The sequence below is a fragment of the Peromyscus maniculatus genome, chromosome 3 (assembly GCF_049852395.1).
Source record: "Peromyscus maniculatus bairdii isolate BWxNUB_F1_BW_parent chromosome 3, HU_Pman_BW_mat_3.1, whole genome shotgun sequence".
NCBI lineage: Eukaryota > Metazoa > Chordata > Mammalia > Rodentia > Cricetidae > Peromyscus > Peromyscus maniculatus.
In genome coordinates this window covers 146,614,315-146,636,366 of record NC_134854.1, presented here as the reverse complement: position 1 = coordinate 146,636,366, position 22,052 = coordinate 146,614,315, and the positions used below count along the sequence as shown (strand labels likewise).

Here is a 22,052-nt window from a genome sequence, read left to right as displayed (position 1 = left end):
ATATGCACACACAAAAATATTAGGAAAAAAATCCACAGTAGGAAGAAAGCTATCCTTGTTCTTGTCCCAGATAGGATGAAGCTTGGCCAATGCCCACTCAGACCCTCACTTGCCCATTGTCACTGAAGCTGTGATGTCATTGCCATGGTGACTGAGGAGGTAAAGGAGCTGGGGCAGAGAATTCTATGTCTTCCCTCCTGTCCCAATGGCAGAGATAGAAGCAGGGTTCAGTGTGTTCCCGAACGGTGTCCCTTGGCTCTATGCGGTGTTTGTTATGCTCTTCGCATTTTTCCTTTTCGTCATGCCTTTTTTGCTTGAGATAGACCAACACATCAAGAAATGTAAGTACCATGACTTAAGAAAACAGAGGAACTTCAGGGAGAGAATGTGTATATGAACATGGGTCAGGGTGGGCACCTGTCATGCTGTCGGAAGTGAGAATGACTGTTTTTTTTCTGTGCTCCAAGCTCACGCAGCCCATGGCTCACAGGTCATCGAAGTTGTAACCTTATGATAGAAAAACTTAGTGGGCTCAGATCGGAGCTGCGCTATGAAATCTGTGGCTTAGGTACTTGTTGAGCAGGAGGAAGTGTCCCAAGCCCCGATTTATGACTTGTGTACCCCAGTACAAAGATGTGGGGGACCCTGAGGACTCTGGACTGTGAGGGAGGGTCTCTATTGGGCTCTGACCTAAGGCGTTCTGTTTTAGTCTTGCTCAGGTGCCGATGTTCTCTACGCAATGCTTCCAACAAAGATAAAGGCAATAATGAGTTGAAGATAGACCATCTGGGAAGGCCAAGTATGTATCCTCTGTCCTTCACATCTGTGAACTAATCAGCCCCACAGTCTATGTGCTAATTAAGGGGATTGTCTGCTAAATCCTGGCCTTGGTAGAACAGCTTCTATGTTCTTGGTATACCTTCTTCTGCCAATTTTGGTCTAAGGGCTCTGAGGCTTTCTCTGGATGATCTTTTGTTTTCTAAAGCAGAGGCTTGTTTCTGGACTCTCATTAACTTTGTAAAGTTTTACCATCAGCTAGAAAGCCTATGGAATGAAGGTCTGTCTTTTACTGGGTGATGTCTTGATGGTCTGTTGATCAAATTCATGTAAATATCAGTGACATTTCTTCCTTCCGGAGACTGAACCCAGGGCTTCACCCAGGCTAAACATACAACTCACTACTAAGTTATGTACTCAATGATCACAGTTCCTGCGATTGTTTGTATTATGGGATTTGTTTCTTCCATGAAGACGGTCTCTGCCCTCCTTACCACTTCATGATTCTTGTGATATCACAGAAAGGGAACACACTGGATTCTGAATTTTGCCATGACAACCATGTTGGTGGTTCTTGTTTATATGCTCTGTAGATACTCTGCCCAGGTTTCTCTCACATGAAGTTGAAATGTCTGTAAAACATATCATTTTGCTTGGAAATAAGCAAAACAGGTTGAAAATAAGTTTCCATATGAACAAATGATTGGATTTGAATTTTTTTGCTTCTAAATTTAAGAGAATACTACTATTTATTTGAAAATTTCACATTCCCAAACATACCCAAAATACGTTAGGTGTGGACAGCTGGAATACCTAGCCCCAGTGTGCCATTGAATTAATGAACACATAAACTTGTAATGAATATATAATGTTTTTGGTTAGGTTAAACGAATTACCTCAGAGTTCCCATGAAGTCACTAATTCCCAGTCACTTGTTCAAAGGCCTCGGCTACTTCCGTTCAGTCTCTACCTGCCTCTGCTAATGTCCCTGGCTGCTCTAGAGCTCAAGGTGAGTATTTCTAAGGAGACAAACGGGCGGCTCTGCAATGAGAGTATTTCCCTTATGGCAGGCAAAGAAGTCCACTGATCACCTAGGGCCTTCTGGAACTGAGCAAGAGGTGATGAGGCAAGTTCAGCTGTTCCTTTCAAGAGCTCAGAGACTGAGTGAATCTCTCCCTCCTACTCTTCAGCTTTAAAAGCATTTCTGAGACTTGCTGGTGCTCTCCAAGGGTGACTAAACCTGGGCTCCGTGGGCCATGCTTGCGTTTTCCTTCTTCCTAGTACTGATATTCATAGGCTAACCTATTATAAGTGAGCCTCTCAGGTTTGAAAGTTAGTTCTTTGGATAGTCACCTACGCTTTGTGCTAATACTGTATGAAAACCAAAGTGTAAGGAATCTGAAGAGTTGCTAAGAATGTGGACATTTGGTGACATTATTTTACGATGTCATTGTCTCATATATGGACTTTATGTCATTTTGTGGGTTAGATGGGGTGAGAACTACTCCAGATTCTCTTTTCAAAAACACTTATTTTTATTCATCTGGGTGTTTTGTTTTCATGTATGTCTGTGTGCTGTACCCATAGAGGCCAGAAGAGGCATTTGATCCCTGGGACAGGAGCCAGAGGGCTGTTCACTAAGTGCTGTGAATCAAATCTGGGTCCTCTGCAAAAGCTCCAGTGCCTTTGGCCACCAAACCATCCCTCCAGCCACACTTTCTTATAAGATCATAAAATCTTAGTGCCAAAAGGACTGGAGCTGCTAAGTTAGCTATGATATTTTTGATTCTCAGATGAGAAAACTCTGTAGTTATAGAATAAAGGTCTCTTTGGTAATTCTAGAATGTAGGTAAAAGCACCTACTTATGGGCAATTTATAAACATCAGGATCATCTGTGTATTTATTTTGGGAGTCAGAAAAGAAACCATAAAATCACTGAGGAAAAAATATTCTGATTATGTTTTCCTCCTTTCCATTTCTTATGTATTATAGCTTGAGAAATAATTTCTTGTGGCAAGTATTTACCAGATCATAGGTCAGTAGTAGCATCCTGACATATCTTCACAGTTTGATGTGCAGAAATAGTTAACTTCCATACATTATTTCAGCTCTCTACAATAGGTGCTTTCTAAGATGGGCATTCTGCCTAGTTATGGGTATGTATAATCAAGCACCTTTCTTGTTCTTCCAGATGTTTTCTGATGTCATCAGAGAAAGGAGTTATGGGAGAGAACATGGGTTAGGAGAAGTTCCATCCCTGTTTGCGAGGGTATCAAGGGAGCCCAGGACCTCTGAGATCTGTAGCCCTTGAGCCCTAGTCTAAAATTGACTGAGCTAATAAGGGTCATCTGTGACATCAAACCTCAGCTAGGAGAGGGATTCTGAGACATCCTCCTTATTTACATTGACAAGATGGCAATAAATATCTTGAGATTCTCAGAAAAGTTCTGAGTTATGAGGACAATTTCACTGAATTTTCTGGTCCCTTTCACTCAATTGCTTTTATTTACCCCAAATTCCAACTTGATTTCCTGCTTCCAGGAGAGCTTCTCGGCGAGTGAATGGCATATGGCATCATCTGTTAGAGAACCATGCCTGGAATCAGTCTTCTGGGGGAAAGATCAGCCATTCTATGACTCAGGAAATTCTGGACAAAGGGCTATAGCTTCCCTCTCTATATTAAAGACAGTCATACAACAACAGTTCCCGAACATTCCAAAATGTCCTTTCCAGGTTCTACTGTTGTCTTATGCCATGATCTCCTGCAGCCATAGAATAGAATGTGGTTTCATGGAGACAGATGCATAAGGAAGGGATTGCCATAGGCTTCATTTACCCAAAACATCATGGACCCTATATTAGTCAAATTTCTATTAGCTATTTAAAATACCTATATAGTCAGCTTATACAAAGAAAATATTTTGTCTTACCATTTTGGGAGTTCTAATCCATGATGAGTCGGCCTTCATCTTTTTTTTTTTCTTTTTTGAAGATGTATTTATTTATCATGTGCACAGTGTTTTGCCTGCTTGTATGCCTACATGCCAGAAGAGGGCACCAGATCTCATTATAGATGGTTGTGAGCCACCATGTGGTTGCTGGGAATTGAACTCAGGACCTCTGGAAGAACAGTCAGTTTTTAACCTTATTAAAACCTAATATATATAACCTAATATATATATAACTATAACCTAATGCTCTTAACCTCTGAGCCATCTCTCCAGCCCAAGCTTTCATCTTTTTGATGCAGTGTTTGATGGAGAAGCAGATGGTGGGGCAAGATTGATGACATCAGCATTGGATAGCATGAGAGAGGGCCTAGGAGAGACTGAATAACCACAGCTAACTGTCAGAGCCAAAGGAATTCTCTCTTATGCCAGAGGAGAAAAAAAATCCAGAAACTGAAATTACAGGATGAGCCACCTTGTCAGGCTTCATCTGAACCTTTTTGTTGTTGCTATTCAAAAGGAAATCGAAAGTAAATCAGAGCATAGGCCTGTATACTCTCTGTTAGTGATTTATTAGTAATGATAAGCAAGAATGCTCAGCAATAGCATTTACATTTCAATCACTAAACATGAATTTTATCTTAATAAATTTACAGTTATTTAATTAATCTTCAGACTCTCAGAGATCTCCAGGCTGAAGACAGTGAGACCTATAGACAACTTGTTTCCATCTCCTGAAGCCAGACGTAACTTTGGGAGACCATTTTCTGTTGCTTCTTTGTTTAATTACTGTCTTTCCTAGTGTCCCACAAAGAAATATCCAGTAATTTTGCTCCAAGATGACCTTTGACTTTTCTGCCTGGAACTTTTACTTCCTCCATTGAACAAGAAGCTCCCAGAGCTTTGGGCATATTTTGGGTTCTTAGGCAGTGTTCTGGTGGTGGTAACATTTTTGTGCTTTGAGTTTGCACACCTTGGGAAGATATACATGCAAAAGTACACGCAGTCCTCCTGGACAACAAGCCTTGGGTGTAGGCAGAGACTGTGTGGATAGATAATCATTCGTGAGTGAGTCTCCACTGGGTGCTTTAGGGAAGGCTGAGCTGAGAAGAATTAAGATCATTGTGTGCCTTGGAAAGTGGGTGCTGAGACAGAGCGATCTTGTGGTTGTCAGTCTCTGGGGAAATTGACTTGAAGCTTAGGGCAATTTCTAATACAAAAGTTGTCATTAGAAACAAGAAGAGCTGGGACTGGTGAGATGGATCTGCTGGTAAAAGCACTCAAAACCACAAGCCTGACATCCCGGAGCCCATGTAAAGGTAGAAGAAAACCAACTCCACTAAAATGTCCTTTGTCTTTTATATGTTTGTTGTGACTTGAGTATGCCTGTGTTCACATATGCAGACCACACACACATATATACACACACACAAACACATGAGAGAGAGAGAGAGAGAGAGAGAGAGACAGAGAGAGAGACAGAGACAGAGACAGAGAGAGGAAGAAGGAGAAGAAGAGAAGGAGGAGGAGGAGGAGAAGAAATGAGGAAACTGGGAAACTGAGTTGATCTAAATTCTTGTTATCTGGGTTTGTGTAGGAGGTAAGGAATGAACTATTGCATGAAGGGAAGTTAACGCTCTTGTTCTAGGTGATGTTGCTTAACCTCTTGGTTGTATTCCAACTCTGCTTTGCATGTTCTGGTGATGTTCAGAGGAGCCCAGCACCTGATATTGTTCAAGGTAGAAGACAGCCTAGCCCCCTAGCGACACATATGACTAAGGAGACATTACTGCAGTCAGTGTCCCACTGACACACACACGTTTCTGATATGAGTACGACCCAAACAAAGAATACAAGAGTTTCTGTGAAGGGCGTGGAAATTCTCTTCAGGATCATTTGTTCTTCCTGGTGTCTCTATAATCTGACTCCTGAGCTGAGGGGTGTGGGGAAGAGGCAGTACCTTTTGTGTATATATCTGATGTCAATGGAGGAACACATAATATTTCTGGATTGGCTATTCCTGGCTCTTGTTAAATTTAGCTGTTCTAGTGCTTTAGTAGTTAGGGGCTCTTACAGAATTGACGCTTACTGATATTACCTAATATTTTCTCAATTGACCAACATTATTTTTATTTCCTTTCCTCCATTCCTTCTCCAAGTTACTTTGATCATGGTATTTTATCACAATAGTAACCCAAACTAAGACAGTGACCTTCTCTAAATGAGAGAGAGGAAGGTCAAGTGGGTATAGCTGTCTTTGCTAAGACTTCAAAAGTTGAATTTAACTTTTCCCTTTTTTTGAAAGCTGACTGTACATGTGATGAAGTTTGAAGAATCAATTTAGACACCAAAAATATTTGCATTTGTGTGACGTATTGTACTTGATGGCCACTGCCTTTATTCTTAGGATTTACTTAATTTATATTTGTATGTGCATGTATGTGTACACGTGGATTTACTTGGGTGCTCATGGAGGCCAGAATAGGGCATCAGTTGGAGCTGTAGTTACAAGTGGCTGTGAGCTGTTGATATGGGTGCTGGGAACTTGTGGTGGTTTGAATGAAAATAGCCCCCATAGGCTCATAGGGAGTCGTACTATTAAGAGGTATGGCTTTGTTGGAGGAAGTGTTGTCACCAGGGGTGGGTGGTGGGTGGGAGGTGGGAGTGGGGGTCGGCTTTGAGTTTCAAATGCTCGAGCCAGGCACAGTATCTCTCTCTTCCTGTTGCCTGCCAATCCAGATGTAGAACTCTTCGCTACTTCTCTAGCACCATGTCTGTCTGCGTGCAGCTTCCCACCATAACAGTGATGGACTAAACCTCTGAACCTGTAAGCCAGCCCCGATTAAATGTTTTCTTTATAAGACTTGCTGTGGTCATGGTGTCTCTTCACAGCAATAGAAACCCTAATTAAGAAGGAACGAAACTTCGGTCCTTCAGAAGAGCAGCAAGTGCTCCTAGACCCTGCCTTTAATAATTTAGAATCTCCTCCTCCTCCTTCCTCCCTCTTCCTTTGAGGCTGATCCTCACTGTGTAGCCCAGGCTGCCCTTGAACTATAGAGATCCACCTGCCTCTGCCTTCTGATTGCTGGGATTAAAGGCCTGTGCCACTCACTCTACCTTGATTTTTAAAAATTATGTAATTTCAATAAATTATGTATCAGATATGAGGGGAATGTACTCCAGGATTATTTTTTTCATTCTTTTTCTCCTTCTGCACTCTCCACTCTCTCCTCTCTCTCTTTCTGTCTTATAAAAACACAAAGTGAATGGCAACAGAAAAATAAAAGCTCTGTCTCTTAAGGTATCAAATTTTATGATTCTCCTTTTCTCTTCAGAAAGATGGGAGTGATTCAGCTGGGGAATTGTTACTGCTGGATCTTAGCTTACCCTTGTGACTTGGAGGAAAAGCTACCAAGGCTGAAATTATCCACATGGGAACTTTGAGGAATCAGGAGAGGGTCTCATAGAAAGACTCAGCCTGCCAGCCATCAGTAACTGACTTGGGACTTTATTTGGCCCCCTCTCCACCTCTGGTAAAGTCATCTTAGTTGAATGTTTTGAAGTGAACTTCTCCATTTCCTGTCTTCTGGTTGTGCAGTTCCATAACAACCGTCTATGACAGTCGTCTCTCGTGATGTTTACCAGGCAGCATGATACCGGGAATGTGGTTTTATTTGAATATAAATGTTTTGAGCCATTCACTGATGTTTGGAAACATTCGCAAACAGAGTCCATGAAACTGTTTTCTTTTTTTCCTTCCCCCAAATGGGCTCTGTCATTCTGCTGCACTCAGCAGTGAGTCACATGTCCTTGTGTTTCAGGATGCCTTCTCCAGGCCCCTGGGAGAGAAGCTCCCAGAAGAGAGGCAGCTGGAGTGAGAGAAGACAGCTCAGTTCTGGTGGAGATGGTAGGAGAAAGGACCCAGGAAGTCTGCCCAGTGACATCAGTTTGAGGGTCATCCATGTGAAACATCTGTTTGACGTCTGTGAGGTGTCCTGACGTCCTGTCTCAGGAAGATGCCTCTAACATCCTCATTATTTGTACTAAAATAAAAACGATAATAAAGATTTTGGGCATCTCAAAAAGTATTATCAACTCTTTGCCGAGCTTCTATCCGTTTTTTCATCCCCGCAAATCAAACTCCCAGGAACACGTCTGCTGTGGAGATGAAGTCTTATGGACGGACTTGTGTTATTTCTTTGCCCCAAACATACTTTTTTTTTTTTTTTTTGAGACAGGGTTTCTCTGTGCAATTTTGGTGCCTGTCCTGGATCTCGCTCAGACCAGGATGGCCTTGAACTCACAGAGATCTGCCTGGCTCTGCCTCCCGAGTGCTGGGATTAAAGGTGTGAGCCACCACCACCCGACCTCAAGAACATGCTTTTTAAAATGAAGGGTAATTCAGCTATATGTTGTGCTTTTAATTTTCCTGGAAGCAAGTTGTAGCTTTGTGGCTGTTAGCCAATGAAGTTCTAGCAGGAATAGTCACACTAAATGACGTCACTGGTGGATAGAAAAAAAAAAAAGCTTTCTTTGAATTTGGGCTGAAAAATGGCTACAACTGAGATCAACTCAGAAAACCTGCTTTTCTAGCCAGGATTCTCAGAATGTCTTATAGAGCAGAGGCTGTGAACTTATTACCCCCATCCCCAATTTGGTCCTCTGTGAGTGATCTATACTTTCTCCCTAACACTTTTAAAATAATCTAATAGATTGCCCTAAACCTTTGAACCAGAGATTCAGAAGAAAGTCTCAGGAACAAAAATCATGTATTTTTCACTTTTCAAAATAATGTATGTGTATGTGCATGTTCTTGTGTGGAGGAGTTCAGAGGAGAACCTCAAGTGTCAGTCCTTAGCTTCCCTTTAGCTTAAAATTTATTTATTTGCGCGCACGTGCGTGCGCACACACGTGTGTGTGTGTGTGTGTGTGTGTGTGTGTGTGTGTGTGTGTGTGCCTGTTTACCTGTATGAGCAGCACATGTGTGCAGTTATCCACAGGGTCAGAAGAGGGCATAAGATCTCCTAGAACTAGAGTTATAGTGGTTGTGAACCATTTCATATGAGTTCTGGGAACTGAACCTTGATCCTTTCCTAGAACATCAAGTGCTGTTAATAGCTGGGTCATGTAGCTAGAGTTTTCCTACCTTGCCCACAGTCAGGACAAATCTTTGTCACCTGCCAGTCCCATAGCTGCTCAGACCCAACCAAGTAAACACAGAGACTTATATTGCTTACAAACTGTATGGCCGTGGCAGGCTTCTTGCTAACTGTTCTTATAGCTTAAATTAATCCATTTCTATAAATCTATACCTTGCCACGTGGCTGGTGGCTTACTGGCGTCTTCACATGCTGCTGGTCATGGCGGTGGCTGTCAGTGTCTCTCTGCCTCAGCCTTCTGCTTCCCAGAATTCTCCTCTCTCCTTGTCCCACCTACTTCCTGCCTGGCCACTGGCCAATCAGTGTTTTATTTATTGACCAATCAGAGCAATTTGACATACAGACCATCCCATAGCAGGGTCATCTTTCTAGTGCCCACCATGTTTTAAGACAGGGTGGTTTCCTGTTTACACTTGCATGTGCTGGACTAGTTAGCACATGAAAATTTTTCATGTCTCTACCTCCCTTCTTGTGGTAGGAGTGCTGGGCTTATCTACATGCTCCACCATGCTTCAACTTTGATGGGTTTGGGGATCCAATTATCCGCTGAGCCAAACCCACTTAACTCTGGGCCTACTTTTCACTTTTTAAACTGTAGTCTTATCTGGTAGTGCTAGACAATACGTCCTTTATCTCATCTGTATTAGTTAGGTTCTCTAGAGGAGTAGAACTTATAGAAATATATATATATATATATGTATATATATATATATACATATATATATATGTATATATATATGTATATATATATATATATATATATATATATATATATATATATATATATATATATATATATATATATATATAGCTGTTCAGTCTGTGAGGTTGAATGTCTCAGCTGGTCTTCAGTGTATGCTGGAATCTCAAAGAAGTAGGCTCTCATGTCAGCAAAGGAATAGACTTGCTAGCAAGATCAAGAGCAAGCAGTCAAAGAGAGCAAGCTTCCTTCTTCCAGATCCTATATACAGGCTGCCAGCGGATGGTTCAGATGAGAAGTGGGTCTTCTCGCCTCAGAAGATTTGGATTAAAGTTATGTCTTTCTGACTCAAAGATCCAGATGAGAAGTAAGTATTTCCACTTCAAATGAATTAATCAAAATTTCCTCACATGTATGCCCAGCCATTTTTGGGTTTTAGATAATTCCATACATAGTCGAGCTGACAACTGAGAATAGCCATCATGCCATCTGGATCTTCTGCTCATCCTGTTGCAATCATGTGTATCTGCTCCAGGGAAAGGCAAAGAACATGGATGTGCTGGGAAGTGGCCCACCTCATAACTGTTCACTGGGGACAGCAATCACTTGATGACAGTTGTAATGAATGTGAAGTATACATAGGATGCATATACTGAGACAAAAAGATTACTTCTTGTAAGAATAGGATAGAATTTGGTGCACTAAAATAATCTTATCAATAAGGAAGGGAATGAATAGATATGTACAACATAGCGTTTCCTAGGCCACATGTCTATATTACATCTCATCCATCAGTGGTCATCCTTGGTTTAGATTGTAATATGGCATATAGCATGTTTTGCTAATGATTCAATGTAGTGGTTTGGAAGAAAATGGCCCCCAAAGGGAGTGGCACTGTTAGAGGTTCGGATTTGTTGGAGTGGATGTGGCCTTGTTGGAGGAAGTGTGTCACTGTGAAGGTGGCTTTAAGGTTTCATATATGCTCAAGCCACATCCAGGCTCTCATACCATGTCCTGTTGCCTTTGAATCAAAACGTAAGGACTCTCAGCTCCTGCTCCAGCACCATGTCTGCCTGCATAACACCATGTCACACCATGATAATGGACTGTAAGCCACCCCAACTAAATGGTTTTCCTTTACAAGAGTTGCTGTGGTCATGGTGTCTCTTCACAGCAACATAAATTCTAACTAAGATAAATTGTCTGCATTTGAGTCTAGATTCTTCATTGATAAACCTGGAGGCCTCCACCAAATTATTTTCCTGAGCCTTACATTTATTTCAGTTACTAAAAGTGAGAATTCTAACTGTGCCTACTTCATAGTTACCAACCTTTAAGTAAAGTGGAACATACAAAGAACTTGGGAACAGGATCGTAGTAGTTTGAATGGGAGGCAGAGATGTGAACATCTACTCACCAGCTGATGACACTGATTAGGGAGGTTTAAGAGATGTGGCCTTGATGGAAGTAGTTATTGGAGGGGGGCAGGTTTTGAAACTTTTTTCCCAACATAATATTTTTATTGATTATTTAGGAATCTCACATAGTGCACCGTGATCACACTCACTTCCCAGTCCTCCCAGGTCTGCCCCCCAACCTTTTGATCTGCCCCCCAAGGAAAAAAGAAGAAGAAAAGTCCAATTTGTGTTGCCCATATTTTCACTGGAGCATGCTCTAACTCCTGGTGGCTAGCCCCTTAAAGAGAACTGATTCTTCCCCCACCCACAGTCCCATCGGAAGCCATCAGTTGTGGAGAGCTACACTTCAGCATCCTTATCACAGTTTCTAAGCGTTCTCTTTTAGGGCTTCCTGTCTAGGATTTTACTCTTTGGGGGTGGGGTGAGGTAGGGGGCTGTCAGGAAAGTCTTCTGTGTTTCTTTTTCTCAACTGTGTGTCTGCATTCCTTGATACCACTGCAAAAGAGGCTTCCTTGCCTTTTACAGCCAGCAGGAGTATGGATCACGGACTTCCACTTGGTTTCTGGCAACAACATGGACCATGAACATCCACATGGCCTCTGGCGTCAGCATGTGACGGGAACCTCAGCGTGGTCTCCAGTGGCAGCATAGACTGTGGACATCCACACGGCCTCCAGTGGCAGCAGGGATCATGGACATCAATATGATTTCCGTAAAGCCTTACACCACTCCCAACTCTCTCTGCTTCCTGATGTGCTTGAGGACAGGCGCTATCAGTTTTTTGTTCTGAGCACCATGCCTGCCTACTGCCAACCTCCCTGACAGAATGGATTCTCTGGTACACAAAGTCCAAATAAACCCTTCCTTCCGTGAATTGCCTTGGTCATGGTGTTTTATCACAGCAACAGAGACATATCTCATACAAGGACTTTCCTCTAACACTGCTAATAAGGTTTGATGCTCAGGCTAGAGGAAAGCTTGAGTAATCTCACAAAATGATACAGTTTAGGTCCTTGCTATTACTTTCTTGTTTTCAAATAAAATTTTATTTTTAGATTTGATGTTTTGAGACAAAATGTTTAGATTTTTGATGTAATTGATAGTACTGAGTGTTCCCATGTACCTTTCATGCCACTACTTCTAATTTTAACATTTTACACAACCATGCTGTTTCTCAAAAGTCAGAAAGTAACTTAGATATATTATTCCAAGCTAAATACATGTTCTGTTCTATTTATTACCTCTTCTTTCCCTGGATTCTTTATCCATTCTCAGTTTAACTAACCTTTTCCAGGGCTATAGATTTGTGTCATGTATATCTTGATGAAAAAATCTGATATTTGCAAGTTGAATATCAGTTGCCTATGAATTAATAAGCCTGAGAATAAATTGTTCTGCTAGAAATAATAATGATATATTTGCTCATACTTAGCATGATAGCTAGGAAGTTTATCTTCACATAAAAATGCCAGTAGGTATTATGTTCTATACTATTGGCTGCATACTGCAGAAGTAACTAGGATTTAATTAATACTTTTTTTTTGTTTTTGTTTTTTTCAAGACAGGGTTTCTCTGCATAGCTTTGTAGCCTGTCCTGGAACCTTGTAGACCAGGTAAAGGGTTCACAACACGCCCCCACGGTCGGGTGTGTTTGCATATGCCTGGTGGACACTTCCGTCTTGCCAGTTCCAGGTCAAGATAGCCATTTCCGGGTCAAGGCGTCTCGCGTGACCAGGATCCGTGACTTTGCATGTTTATGTAGGTGCGCAGTGTAGCCATGTGATCTACGCATATGTGTAGAGTAGTTACGTAGACCTGTGCACGCCCAGCCTTTATAAGCTGGTGCCATGTTCCCAGTTCCTTCTTCTTCTCCACACATGTGTCTCTTCCACAGGCTTGCACACTCTCTGTCCCCTTTATCTTTAATAAAACTCTTATTAGCGGATTCTGTCGTGTTTTGTGACATTTCCTTGCAGGGTAAGAGCACAGCGCTGCAAAAATAACTAACACCAGGCTGGCCTAGAATTCACAGAGATCTGCCTAGCTCTGCCTCCCAAGTGCTGGGATTAAAGGTGTGAGCCACCACTGCCCAGCTAATTGATATTTCTTTAGTCCATGACTTCAATCTTAAAATATAAATGGGCAATGGAAAGCCTTAGACAATTGCTGAGATTTTGAATGGCTTACTGTGTAACAGTTTGTAACATCTCAATAAAACACTTACTTTTGAAAAATGAAGTTGAGTTCTGGCAAGTTTATAAGGTTGGGTAAAAAATTCAGAAAAAATGGTAGTTGGGTGCGGCTTCCACAGTGAGTCTCAGCAGTGATGAGAGAACAAAAACCTTAGAACTTCCACATTCTACAAGTCTTGTGGTTACACTAACCTACATGAGGCTTTTGCAGTGGCTGCCCTCAGTGGTCAGCCACCGATATTTATTGGTGAATTAGTTTATCTTTAAAGTTTATTTATGTAAAGATAGGAAAGCTGTCTCACCTCTGCTCTTTACTTACTCTTCTCAGGTCTGATGGTGTTTGTTGATCAGGGTATTAATATATTTGCCAGGTTTACAACTCTTCCCCCAACCCCAAGGCTACAAACACCTTGGTAGCTCATTAATAAGTTTCCTGTTAAAAGTACAGGTAGATGTGCCTCATTCACAGACTTCATTGTGAATTTCTAGCCCTTTGCTATGGCACCAAGATATAAATCTATTCTAGTTGTTTCACAGACACCTGCAGGTTCCTGCACAGGTCCACCACTCCTGCCAGACTCATGCCAAGGTCAAACCTGCAGGGGTCTTCCAGATATACCAGTCCCTGTACCAGCTCTGAGGATTTCAACTGGGCAAATACTGGCAGGTTAACTTCACCCACATACCTGCTCATAAAAACTCTAATATCTTCTAGCTTGCTGAACTTTTACAGGATGGATAGAGGCATTTCTCACCTCCAGAGAAACAGCAGATGTGATGGCTCAGGTACTCCTGATTAACACATCATCCCTCAATTTGGCATACCATCCCCCAAGCTCCTGGGACCTCATTGCTGGTACCACTTCTCCAGGCTCAAGTGGGCACCTGCCTGGCAACTGGAACCTGGTTTTCCAAGATGTCCCAATGAAGGGCATATCTGCTCTCATGTCTTGCTTATTCACCCTTATGGTGATATTTTATTTGTATTAAAATGTTATTTGTATATTAATAAATAAAGTTTCCTGGGGGTCAGAGCTATTAGCAAGCCATAGGAAAGCAGGGCAGTGGTGGCGTACGCTTGTAATCCCAGCACTTGGTAGGCAGAGCTAGGTAAGTCTCTGTGTGTTCAGGGATACAGCCAGTATTGGATACACATGCCTTTAATCTCAATACCAATCATAGAAAACCTGGAGGTCTATACAGACAGGCCGTGACGAGGCGGTCATGTGGTTGGGTTTACAACCAATGAGAAGGCAGACCAGAAACACTATAAAAATACAGACACACAGGAAATAGCTCTGGTTCGGAGAGGTAGGACCACTGCAGGAGGAAGGGTAAGGTTTTAGCTCTTAGCTCTGACCTCTTGGCTTTCTTCTTTGCATTGGTTCTGTGTTTCTTATTTAATAAGACGATTGGTTACATCTACACACCCTTGCCTCATCTGTACAACCAGGGAACTCCTCCATTCCATTCTTTCTGGCAGTTACCACTCTTCCCATGGCTAGCACCACTCATGGGGCTGATGATAACAATCTATTTTTTCTCGTAGCAACCTGCCTTCTCAACTCAGCAAGGATCAGATGCCTGAGGTCTCCATGATGACAGCTAACCAAATGCTTATTTACTCACACCTCCTGCTGTGTGTGACCCCGACTCCCAACTTCTTCCTCCCCACTTCATCCCAAGTCAGCAGGAAGTAGTCTCGAGAATTCCGTACCCTCATTTCTACCCCACTTGTTACCCATAACTCACCTTTTTATAATAAACAAAAGGGAAGAAAATTAGCATTCAGGCCCACCCCCTTGGAAAGCTGGCCAACAATCAGGCAATACCATGGGTCACTCAGGTTCCTGCAAGGTCATCCTACATAGCCTGTATCATTATGTCCCTTCAAAAGGTGTGGTCCTGCCTGCCTTCTCTTTCTTCTTCCCTTCATAGCCCCCACCCACTCTTTCTTCTCTCTCTCTCTCTCTCTCTCTCTCTCTCTCTCTCTCTCTCTCTCTCCCATGAGGCCCCTCTGCACTCCCTCTCCCCTCTCTCTTCCCATACCACTAATAAAACTCTTCACATGAGTGCTGCCTGCATGGCATGTCTCTCCCTCCCTCACTGTGAGGCCCCACGACTCCAATCCATCAAGGTAGGTCTCTGGCCATCTTTAAAACACAACATCTGTTACTATAATAAACACAATGATGAAAAGTGAACTGGGGAGGGAAGGGTTTATTTCATCTTACAACTCCCAGTCACAAACTAACATGGAAGGAAATCAGAAAATGAGCTGGAGACAGGAACATGGAGGGGTGAAACTGAAGCAGAGGCCATGGGGAAAAGCTGCTCACTGGCTTGTTCTGAATGGCTTTCTCAGCTTGCTTCCTTCTACAGCCATGGCTTCAGCTCCAGGCTATCAGGTGGCTCTGATGGGTGTCAGAATGGTGAGATCTCTTGCTGGCACACAAGTTCTTTCTTTGCCAGTGCCAGGATACCAGCCTTTTTCTCCTTCCAGTATGAGATGCCTGTGGAAATTTCAGTTTCTTTAGATCCATTGTTTCAGCAGTCTGAGGGCCAAAGGAGGGACACACATGTCTCTTTAGAATACTTTGATTTCTGGCAGGAATCTCGTGCTGGGAAAAGAAAAGGGCTGATGGCTGGTACCATCCAGGGGACTTGGCTTCTTGGAAAGAGACTTAACGCTATCCTGAGCTTCCCAGCTCCAAGTCCAGGAAACCTTGTGCTACGTGTGTGGGAGAAGAGTGGGTGGATAGGCAGAGGCAGCACCTCCGGCAAAGTGAGCGAGATTGCGTTCCAAGGGGGACGTGGAGACTCCGAGGAAGCTGGACCTGATGGAGAAAATTCATGTTTCATAAAGATGACTTTGGAAACAAGTGGGAAGGTTAATTCTTAGGGATTCATAGAGGGGTTTTTCTTTTTCTTTACACAATTTTTAGGGGAATTTGCATGGGTAAATACGTATGGGATATTTGGAAATAACACAGCCTCTGGGAAATCTACTAATTGTAAGAGAACTATGTTAATTGCACTTTTATTTGTATTTTATAGCTTAGAAGAAGTTAAAGTTAGACGGAATGTGCTTAATTCAAGGCAGTGAAAGCAGAAGCCCCAAAGGAAGCACGGAGAAGAGGCTGTGAGGCCAGGCCAGCCTTGCCTTAGCTGTGCAGGGGAGGGTCAGGGAGCATCAAGCCACCATGCTAGACTTGGCTGCTTTGGTGGACATGTAATTCACCCCAGACACTGTAAGAATGAGTATCCTAAATGTTTTGTTTTATTGACTCTGTTGCATCATCATATTTGATTGCTACATTTTCTATTACATCAGAAATAGAGCCGACAGTTCTATAATCACTACCATGCCCATATGTAGTGTACTTAGAAAAATACCCAAAGCCCTAGGGAACTTTCCCTACAGAACTAAATACGGAAAAACAAAGGTAGAATGGGAAATTTTCACTCTACTTCCCCTTTCTATAATCATCTAAAACTCTTCAGTTAATATTCTTTTCCTCTTACATTTTATTACCAATAAAAGATTACTTAGTTACATCTAACCTCATTGTTTAATCCCAAGAAGCCATTGATTTGCCCAACTTACCCTAGGACATTTTGGGAAACCATCTATAGGAATGGTCAGAGGCCAGATGAGCTATAAGGAGATAAATTAAGCAAGATCTGTCACCAACACAGTCCAGGACTGATAATCTCAGGAAACAAAGCAGTAGTGCAGTTTAAGGGGCAGGGAACTAACCAAGGTGTGAGTGGCAGCATGTGGGAATCTCTACAGTTAATACAATTTCATTGAATTCAGTCTAGCTTTCTTGTACTTTTTCTAATTGGATAAAAAGCTGACAATGTGCTCAAAGTTAAAAACAATTATCTTTCATGGAGCTTGCATGCCCTTGAGGGACTCACGCATGAAATTTAGCCTTATTAGATAAAACTAAATCATACCTCTCAAGCTGTGGAAAGCCTTTCTCCAAAAGGAGCCCTTGAAAGCCCTCAGAACATCTGCTCTGAGTTTGTAAAAATTCGCTTGTCCTCATTCACAGCAGTAAACGCAAAGTTGGTTTCCCTTAATGCTGCCCTAGGTGTGATACAGAGATGATGCCAAGAGAAATAGTGGCGTGCTTTCCAAAACCTCGACCCTGTTCAGGCAGCAGAACCTCCTCCCGTCCCACAGTCTGTCCTATCCCGTTTCCCACTGTTTGTGTGCTATAAGTTTAAAGTCACTGCTGATTTCAGATGTGTGCCCAGTTGACTCTTAACAGGAACAACTTCATCCATCCTCACTGTTTAGATTTGAGAAGTGGGTGCTCCCAACCCCCGAGTGTCTATTTCACCCCCTTTGGGGTTTAGCTGCTCTTATTAAGTTGCTTTTAAGAATTTATTATATAACCCTACATGTATCAACTAGTCTTTGTAAATGTCCATGTTCTGTTCATTAAAAGGCACAAGAGCACTGGCTGCTCTTTCAGAGGGCCCTAGTTCAATTCCCAGCACCACATGGTGGCTCACAACTGTTCATCACTTCAGTCCCAGAGGATACAATGACCTGCATGGACATCAGAAACACATGTGGTGCACAGAAATACTATTGATCCCAAAGATGGGAGGAGAAAGACCACTGACCCACACCATCATGACCAAATTAATTAAAGCAAGAAATTAATTTAAATTTTTAATTTTTAATTAAATTTTTTTTTCCGAGACAGGGTTTCTCTGTGTAGCTTTGCGCCTTTTCCTGGAACTCACTTGGTAGTCCAGGCTGGCCTCGAACTTACAGAGATCCGTCTGGCTCTGCCTCCCAAGTGCTGGGATTAAAGGCGTGCACCACCACCGCCCAGCCTTAATTAAAAATTTTAATTCACATATACAGATTGCCTCTACTTAAGGTGGGGTTTGAAGGGTCACCATTAGATGTGAGAAAGACAAGATTGTTATAGCTCAGGGATAGAGGGTTTCCAAATGGGAGAAAATAGGTGGGTTTACAGGAGCAGAACTTAAGCATAACTAGTTAGTCATAAAGACCTTCTAAAACAAAGACAAGACCAAAGACTATGACCAAAGGTGGTCATAGCAAGAGAGTCATAACAACAGGTAGTCATAACAACTCTTTTGAAACAAAGGCAGGGTTGCAAGATGGCTATAACTTTTTGAAACAAAGGCATGGTTGCTGTTTCCTGGAATATGCAATACAGAGCCATTGGTAGTTAAGGTTACAGACAGCATAGCCTAATCCTTGAGAAACAGAAGTTTAATCCATAAACAGTAATAAGCCTCATTTGTCTTTACTATAAAATGGCTTTTAAGCTTAAGATGGAGGCAGGCTGGTTCATCATACATGCAGATGAAACACCCATATGTATATATAAAAATAAAGGAAAAAAATTAAAAGACACAGTGTTTACGTGCAAAGCATTGTCTGCCATCCCAACTACTCAGGGATAATCACTGAGCATCTCATCATTTTCCTGACTCTGTGTCCTTGCAGAACTTTTCATCTCCACACCACCATCTTTTCTTTGTTGACCACCAACCATTCTTTCTGCTTTTGAAATTGAAACTTTCTTGTGGTATTTCTGCTTTTACAAACTCCATGAATTTTTCAATTTCTAAAATATTTCTTCCTATGTTCATTCTTACTGTATGATCTGTTGTTACACATATTTCAACCACATTCTCCATCTCTCATGTGGACAGCAAAATCAGAGCAAATCCTTACTAATATAAATGAGGTATTATATAAGTCTTGAGGTATTTTCAACATGGGATTCATCCCAAATTATTAAATAACTCTGGAGTCCCAGAAGTACACTCATGAGTCAAAACAGACCTATTCATTGAAAGTGAGAAAACAAAGACACAGAATTAGAATATGGACGTCAGAGGATGTTCAAGAATCTTCCAGGAAAAAAATAAATCTTATAATCCAAAAGGAAGTATGTACTGCCTTGAACTTTCAATGTATCTTCCCCATTTTAGTTTTGAATTTTGTCCCATAAATTTCTTGCCGGAAAAGTAATTTTGTAAGACACACATTGAGTCACCAGATTTGGTTCATTAGCAAACCTGTGACATCGGCCTGTGTTAAAGTGATCAGAGGAATTGCTCAGCAGCTTGATTTATATATGAAAGTTTTGACAGCATTAGGATGGGCCCAGGTAACCATGCCACTGAATGTTCCATGTTTACGGCTTCCATGAGATTCTTTGAAAATGAATGTTTAAAAATGATTTACTTTATTATGTGTGTGTATGTATGTATGCACATATGTGCATGCAGTTTCTCAAGGAGGCAAGATCTCTTAGAACTGGAATTATAGGCATGTGTGGGTCATCCCACATGGGTGCTGGGAAGAGTTCACATTGTTTAAATATCTCCATTACCCAAAGTGACTTTCAGAGTCAATGCAATATCTTTACAAAAGAACCTCATGTTGCTTTTCATGAAAAAAAAAAAAGAAGTCTAAAAATATGGGAAGATTAAAGACTTTACACAGCAAAAGTAGCTGGAAATGTAGGCAGAAGACAAATCCTCATTGCAAACTTCCCGATGCCCTTCTTCCCACAGTCTTCCTGCTCCCTCTTCTGCTCTAATCTCTGAGTCACAGGTACAGGAGTTGTGTGATGTAGACACATCAGTTGGGACTGGGCACCACATGGTCACTTGTTAGCTGTATTTTGAGAAGCTACACACATGAAGTCTCATTGGCATGGCTGCCTCAACAAGATCTGAACAAAGAGACACCAATAGACATGAGAACTCGAGCAGGGGAAATCTCATGGGGCCTCAACCCTACCTAGACAATGACCTACAAGCAGCTAAGGAATACTGAGAGCTAGAGAAATAGTCTTGCCCCAGGAAAAGTCCTGTAAATGGTTATCTAATACCAAATTGATATCCAATACCTGAAATCAAATGCAAATGCAAACAGGTAACTTTATCTGGACTGAGCAGGTTGTATTTATGTATTTAGGAACACACACACACACACACACACACACACACACACACACACGTGCACAGGTAACAACAATTAAAGAAACAGAGGCCATGAATGTGAGAGAGAGAAAGGAAAGCCACATAGGAAGGATTGGAAAGAGGATAGGGAGGGGGAAATGACGTAATTATATTTTAATTTCAAAAATAAAAAATATTTAAAGTAAAAAACAAAAGCAAACAAGCCAAATAAAAATAAGTGTTGGAGAAGGTATGGGAAAAGGATCTGTTCCCAAGAGAGTGAATTTGTGTAGCCTTTACAAGAAAATGTACAGGGCTTCCTCTGAACCTCGGAATGGCTGTTGGATCTCACAATTCCTCTTCTGGTTTAGTATGACAGAGAGATAGCTTTGCACCTCTGGTCCCTGCAATGTTACTCATAACAACCAAGATCCAGAAGGGAACCTAAACATTCCTTGTCACCTGACTGGATTTAAGAAAATGTCTTATCTATTCACAGTGCAATACAATTCAGTCTTCAAAAGGAATGGAATCTTTTCACTTGCAACATGGATGACTCTAGAAGATATTATATAGTACATGAAATAAACTTGGCAAGGAATGACGCTGTATCAAACACGGTTACCAGTGTCTTTAAGATGTGTTGGGACGTGTCCTAGTTAGGGTTACTAGTGCTGTGATGAAACATCATGACCAAAAGCAAGTTGGGGAGAAAAGGGTTGATTTGGCTTATGTTTCCACATCATTGTTCATCACTGAAGGAAGTCAGGTCAGGAACTGAAACAGGGCAGAAGCCTGGAGGCAGGAGCTGTTACGGAGGCCATGGACGGGTGCAGCTTACCAGCTTGCATCTCATGGCTTGCTCAGCCTGCTTCTTTATAGAATCCAGAACCACCAGCCCAGGGACAGCTCCATCAATAATGGGCTGGGCCCTCTTCCATCAATCACTAATTAGGAATCTGCCCCTTTTCAATCACTAATTAGGAAAAAGCTGGATCTTATGGAGTCATTTTCTCTTTTTTTCTTTTTTTAAATTATTGCCTGTATATATTTGTATACAGTTATTGTATGTAGTTTTTCCTTATTTTATTTTATTTTATTTTATTTTATTTTATTTTATTTTACAATACCATTCAGTTCTACAGATCAGCCACGGGTTCCCCTATTCTCCCTCTTCCCACCCCCTCCCCTTACCCCCAGACTACCCCCCATTCCCACCTCCTCCAGGGCAAATCCTCCCCTGGCAGAGGCATTTTCTTAATTGAAGTTCCTTCCTCTTTGATGACATTAGCTTGTGTCAAGTTGACATAAAAACTATCTAGAACGGGATTTCAAGCAAAAAGTCACAAAATTTCAGTTAGGTAAAAGGAATAAATTCAAGAGCTATATTTTTTAACATGTGGCTGAGATTTTTAATGGCTTATTGTGCCTTGAAAATGGATGAGAAGTAGGTTTTAACATGTTCTCAGGACAGAAAGATGCATGCAAAGTAATGTATACTAATTAACCTGATCTTGGTATCCTACTCCATGTTGCTATTTCAAAGAATCATATTTCCATGATAAATATATGTTTGTAATTTTAATTATAATTATTTAAAAAAATCGCATAAAAGACTATAGTCAACAGCTTGTAGATGCTAAGCTTAGTATTGAATTGATTTAAATATTATTGTCTTTATGTTAACATTTGTCATTACACTCATATGAATATTATCATAATTTTTGTAACATATGAGCTTACTTTACAGTAGTTATATTTATATAGAAACCCCATAGCTTATGCATGGTTTTAGCTTCCATGATGCTTTCCTGAGGCCTGAGGAACTAAACCACTGACTTTTTTTCCCTCACCAAGTACCTTTATACATTTCTTATCAGTGAGC

At 41.5% G+C, this 22,052-nt stretch overlaps 1 protein-coding gene across 1 annotated transcript; it reads left to right on the top strand.

The window, feature by feature from the left end:
• The first annotated feature begins 147 nt into the window (after positions 1 to 147).
• LOC102919334 (uncharacterized) lies at positions 148 to 7,814 on the top strand. Its single transcript, XM_006992044.4, has 3 exons — positions 148 to 341; positions 710 to 799; positions 7,548 to 7,814. Exons 1-3 carry the CDS (start codon positions 206 to 208, stop codon positions 7,676 to 7,678), a joined length of 357 nt encoding a protein of 118 aa, XP_006992106.1. The 5' UTR covers positions 148 to 205; the 3' UTR covers positions 7,679 to 7,814.
• The last annotated feature ends 14,238 nt before the right edge of the window (positions 7,815 to 22,052 follow it).

Bases quoted from the DNA above. Each gene is read 5' to 3' on its own strand.
- LOC102919334 (XM_006992044.4), top strand. From the start codon at position 206: ATGGCAGAGATAGAAGCAGGGTTCAGTGTGTTCCCGAACGGTGTCCCT. The intron at 342-709 runs GTAAGTACCATG...GTTCTGTTTTAG, and splicing joins AGACCAACACATCAAGAAAT to TCTTGCTCAGGTGCCGATGT. The intron at 800-7,547 runs GTATGTATCCTC...CTTGTGTTTCAG, and splicing joins AGACCATCTGGGAAGGCCAA to GATGCCTTCTCCAGGCCCCT.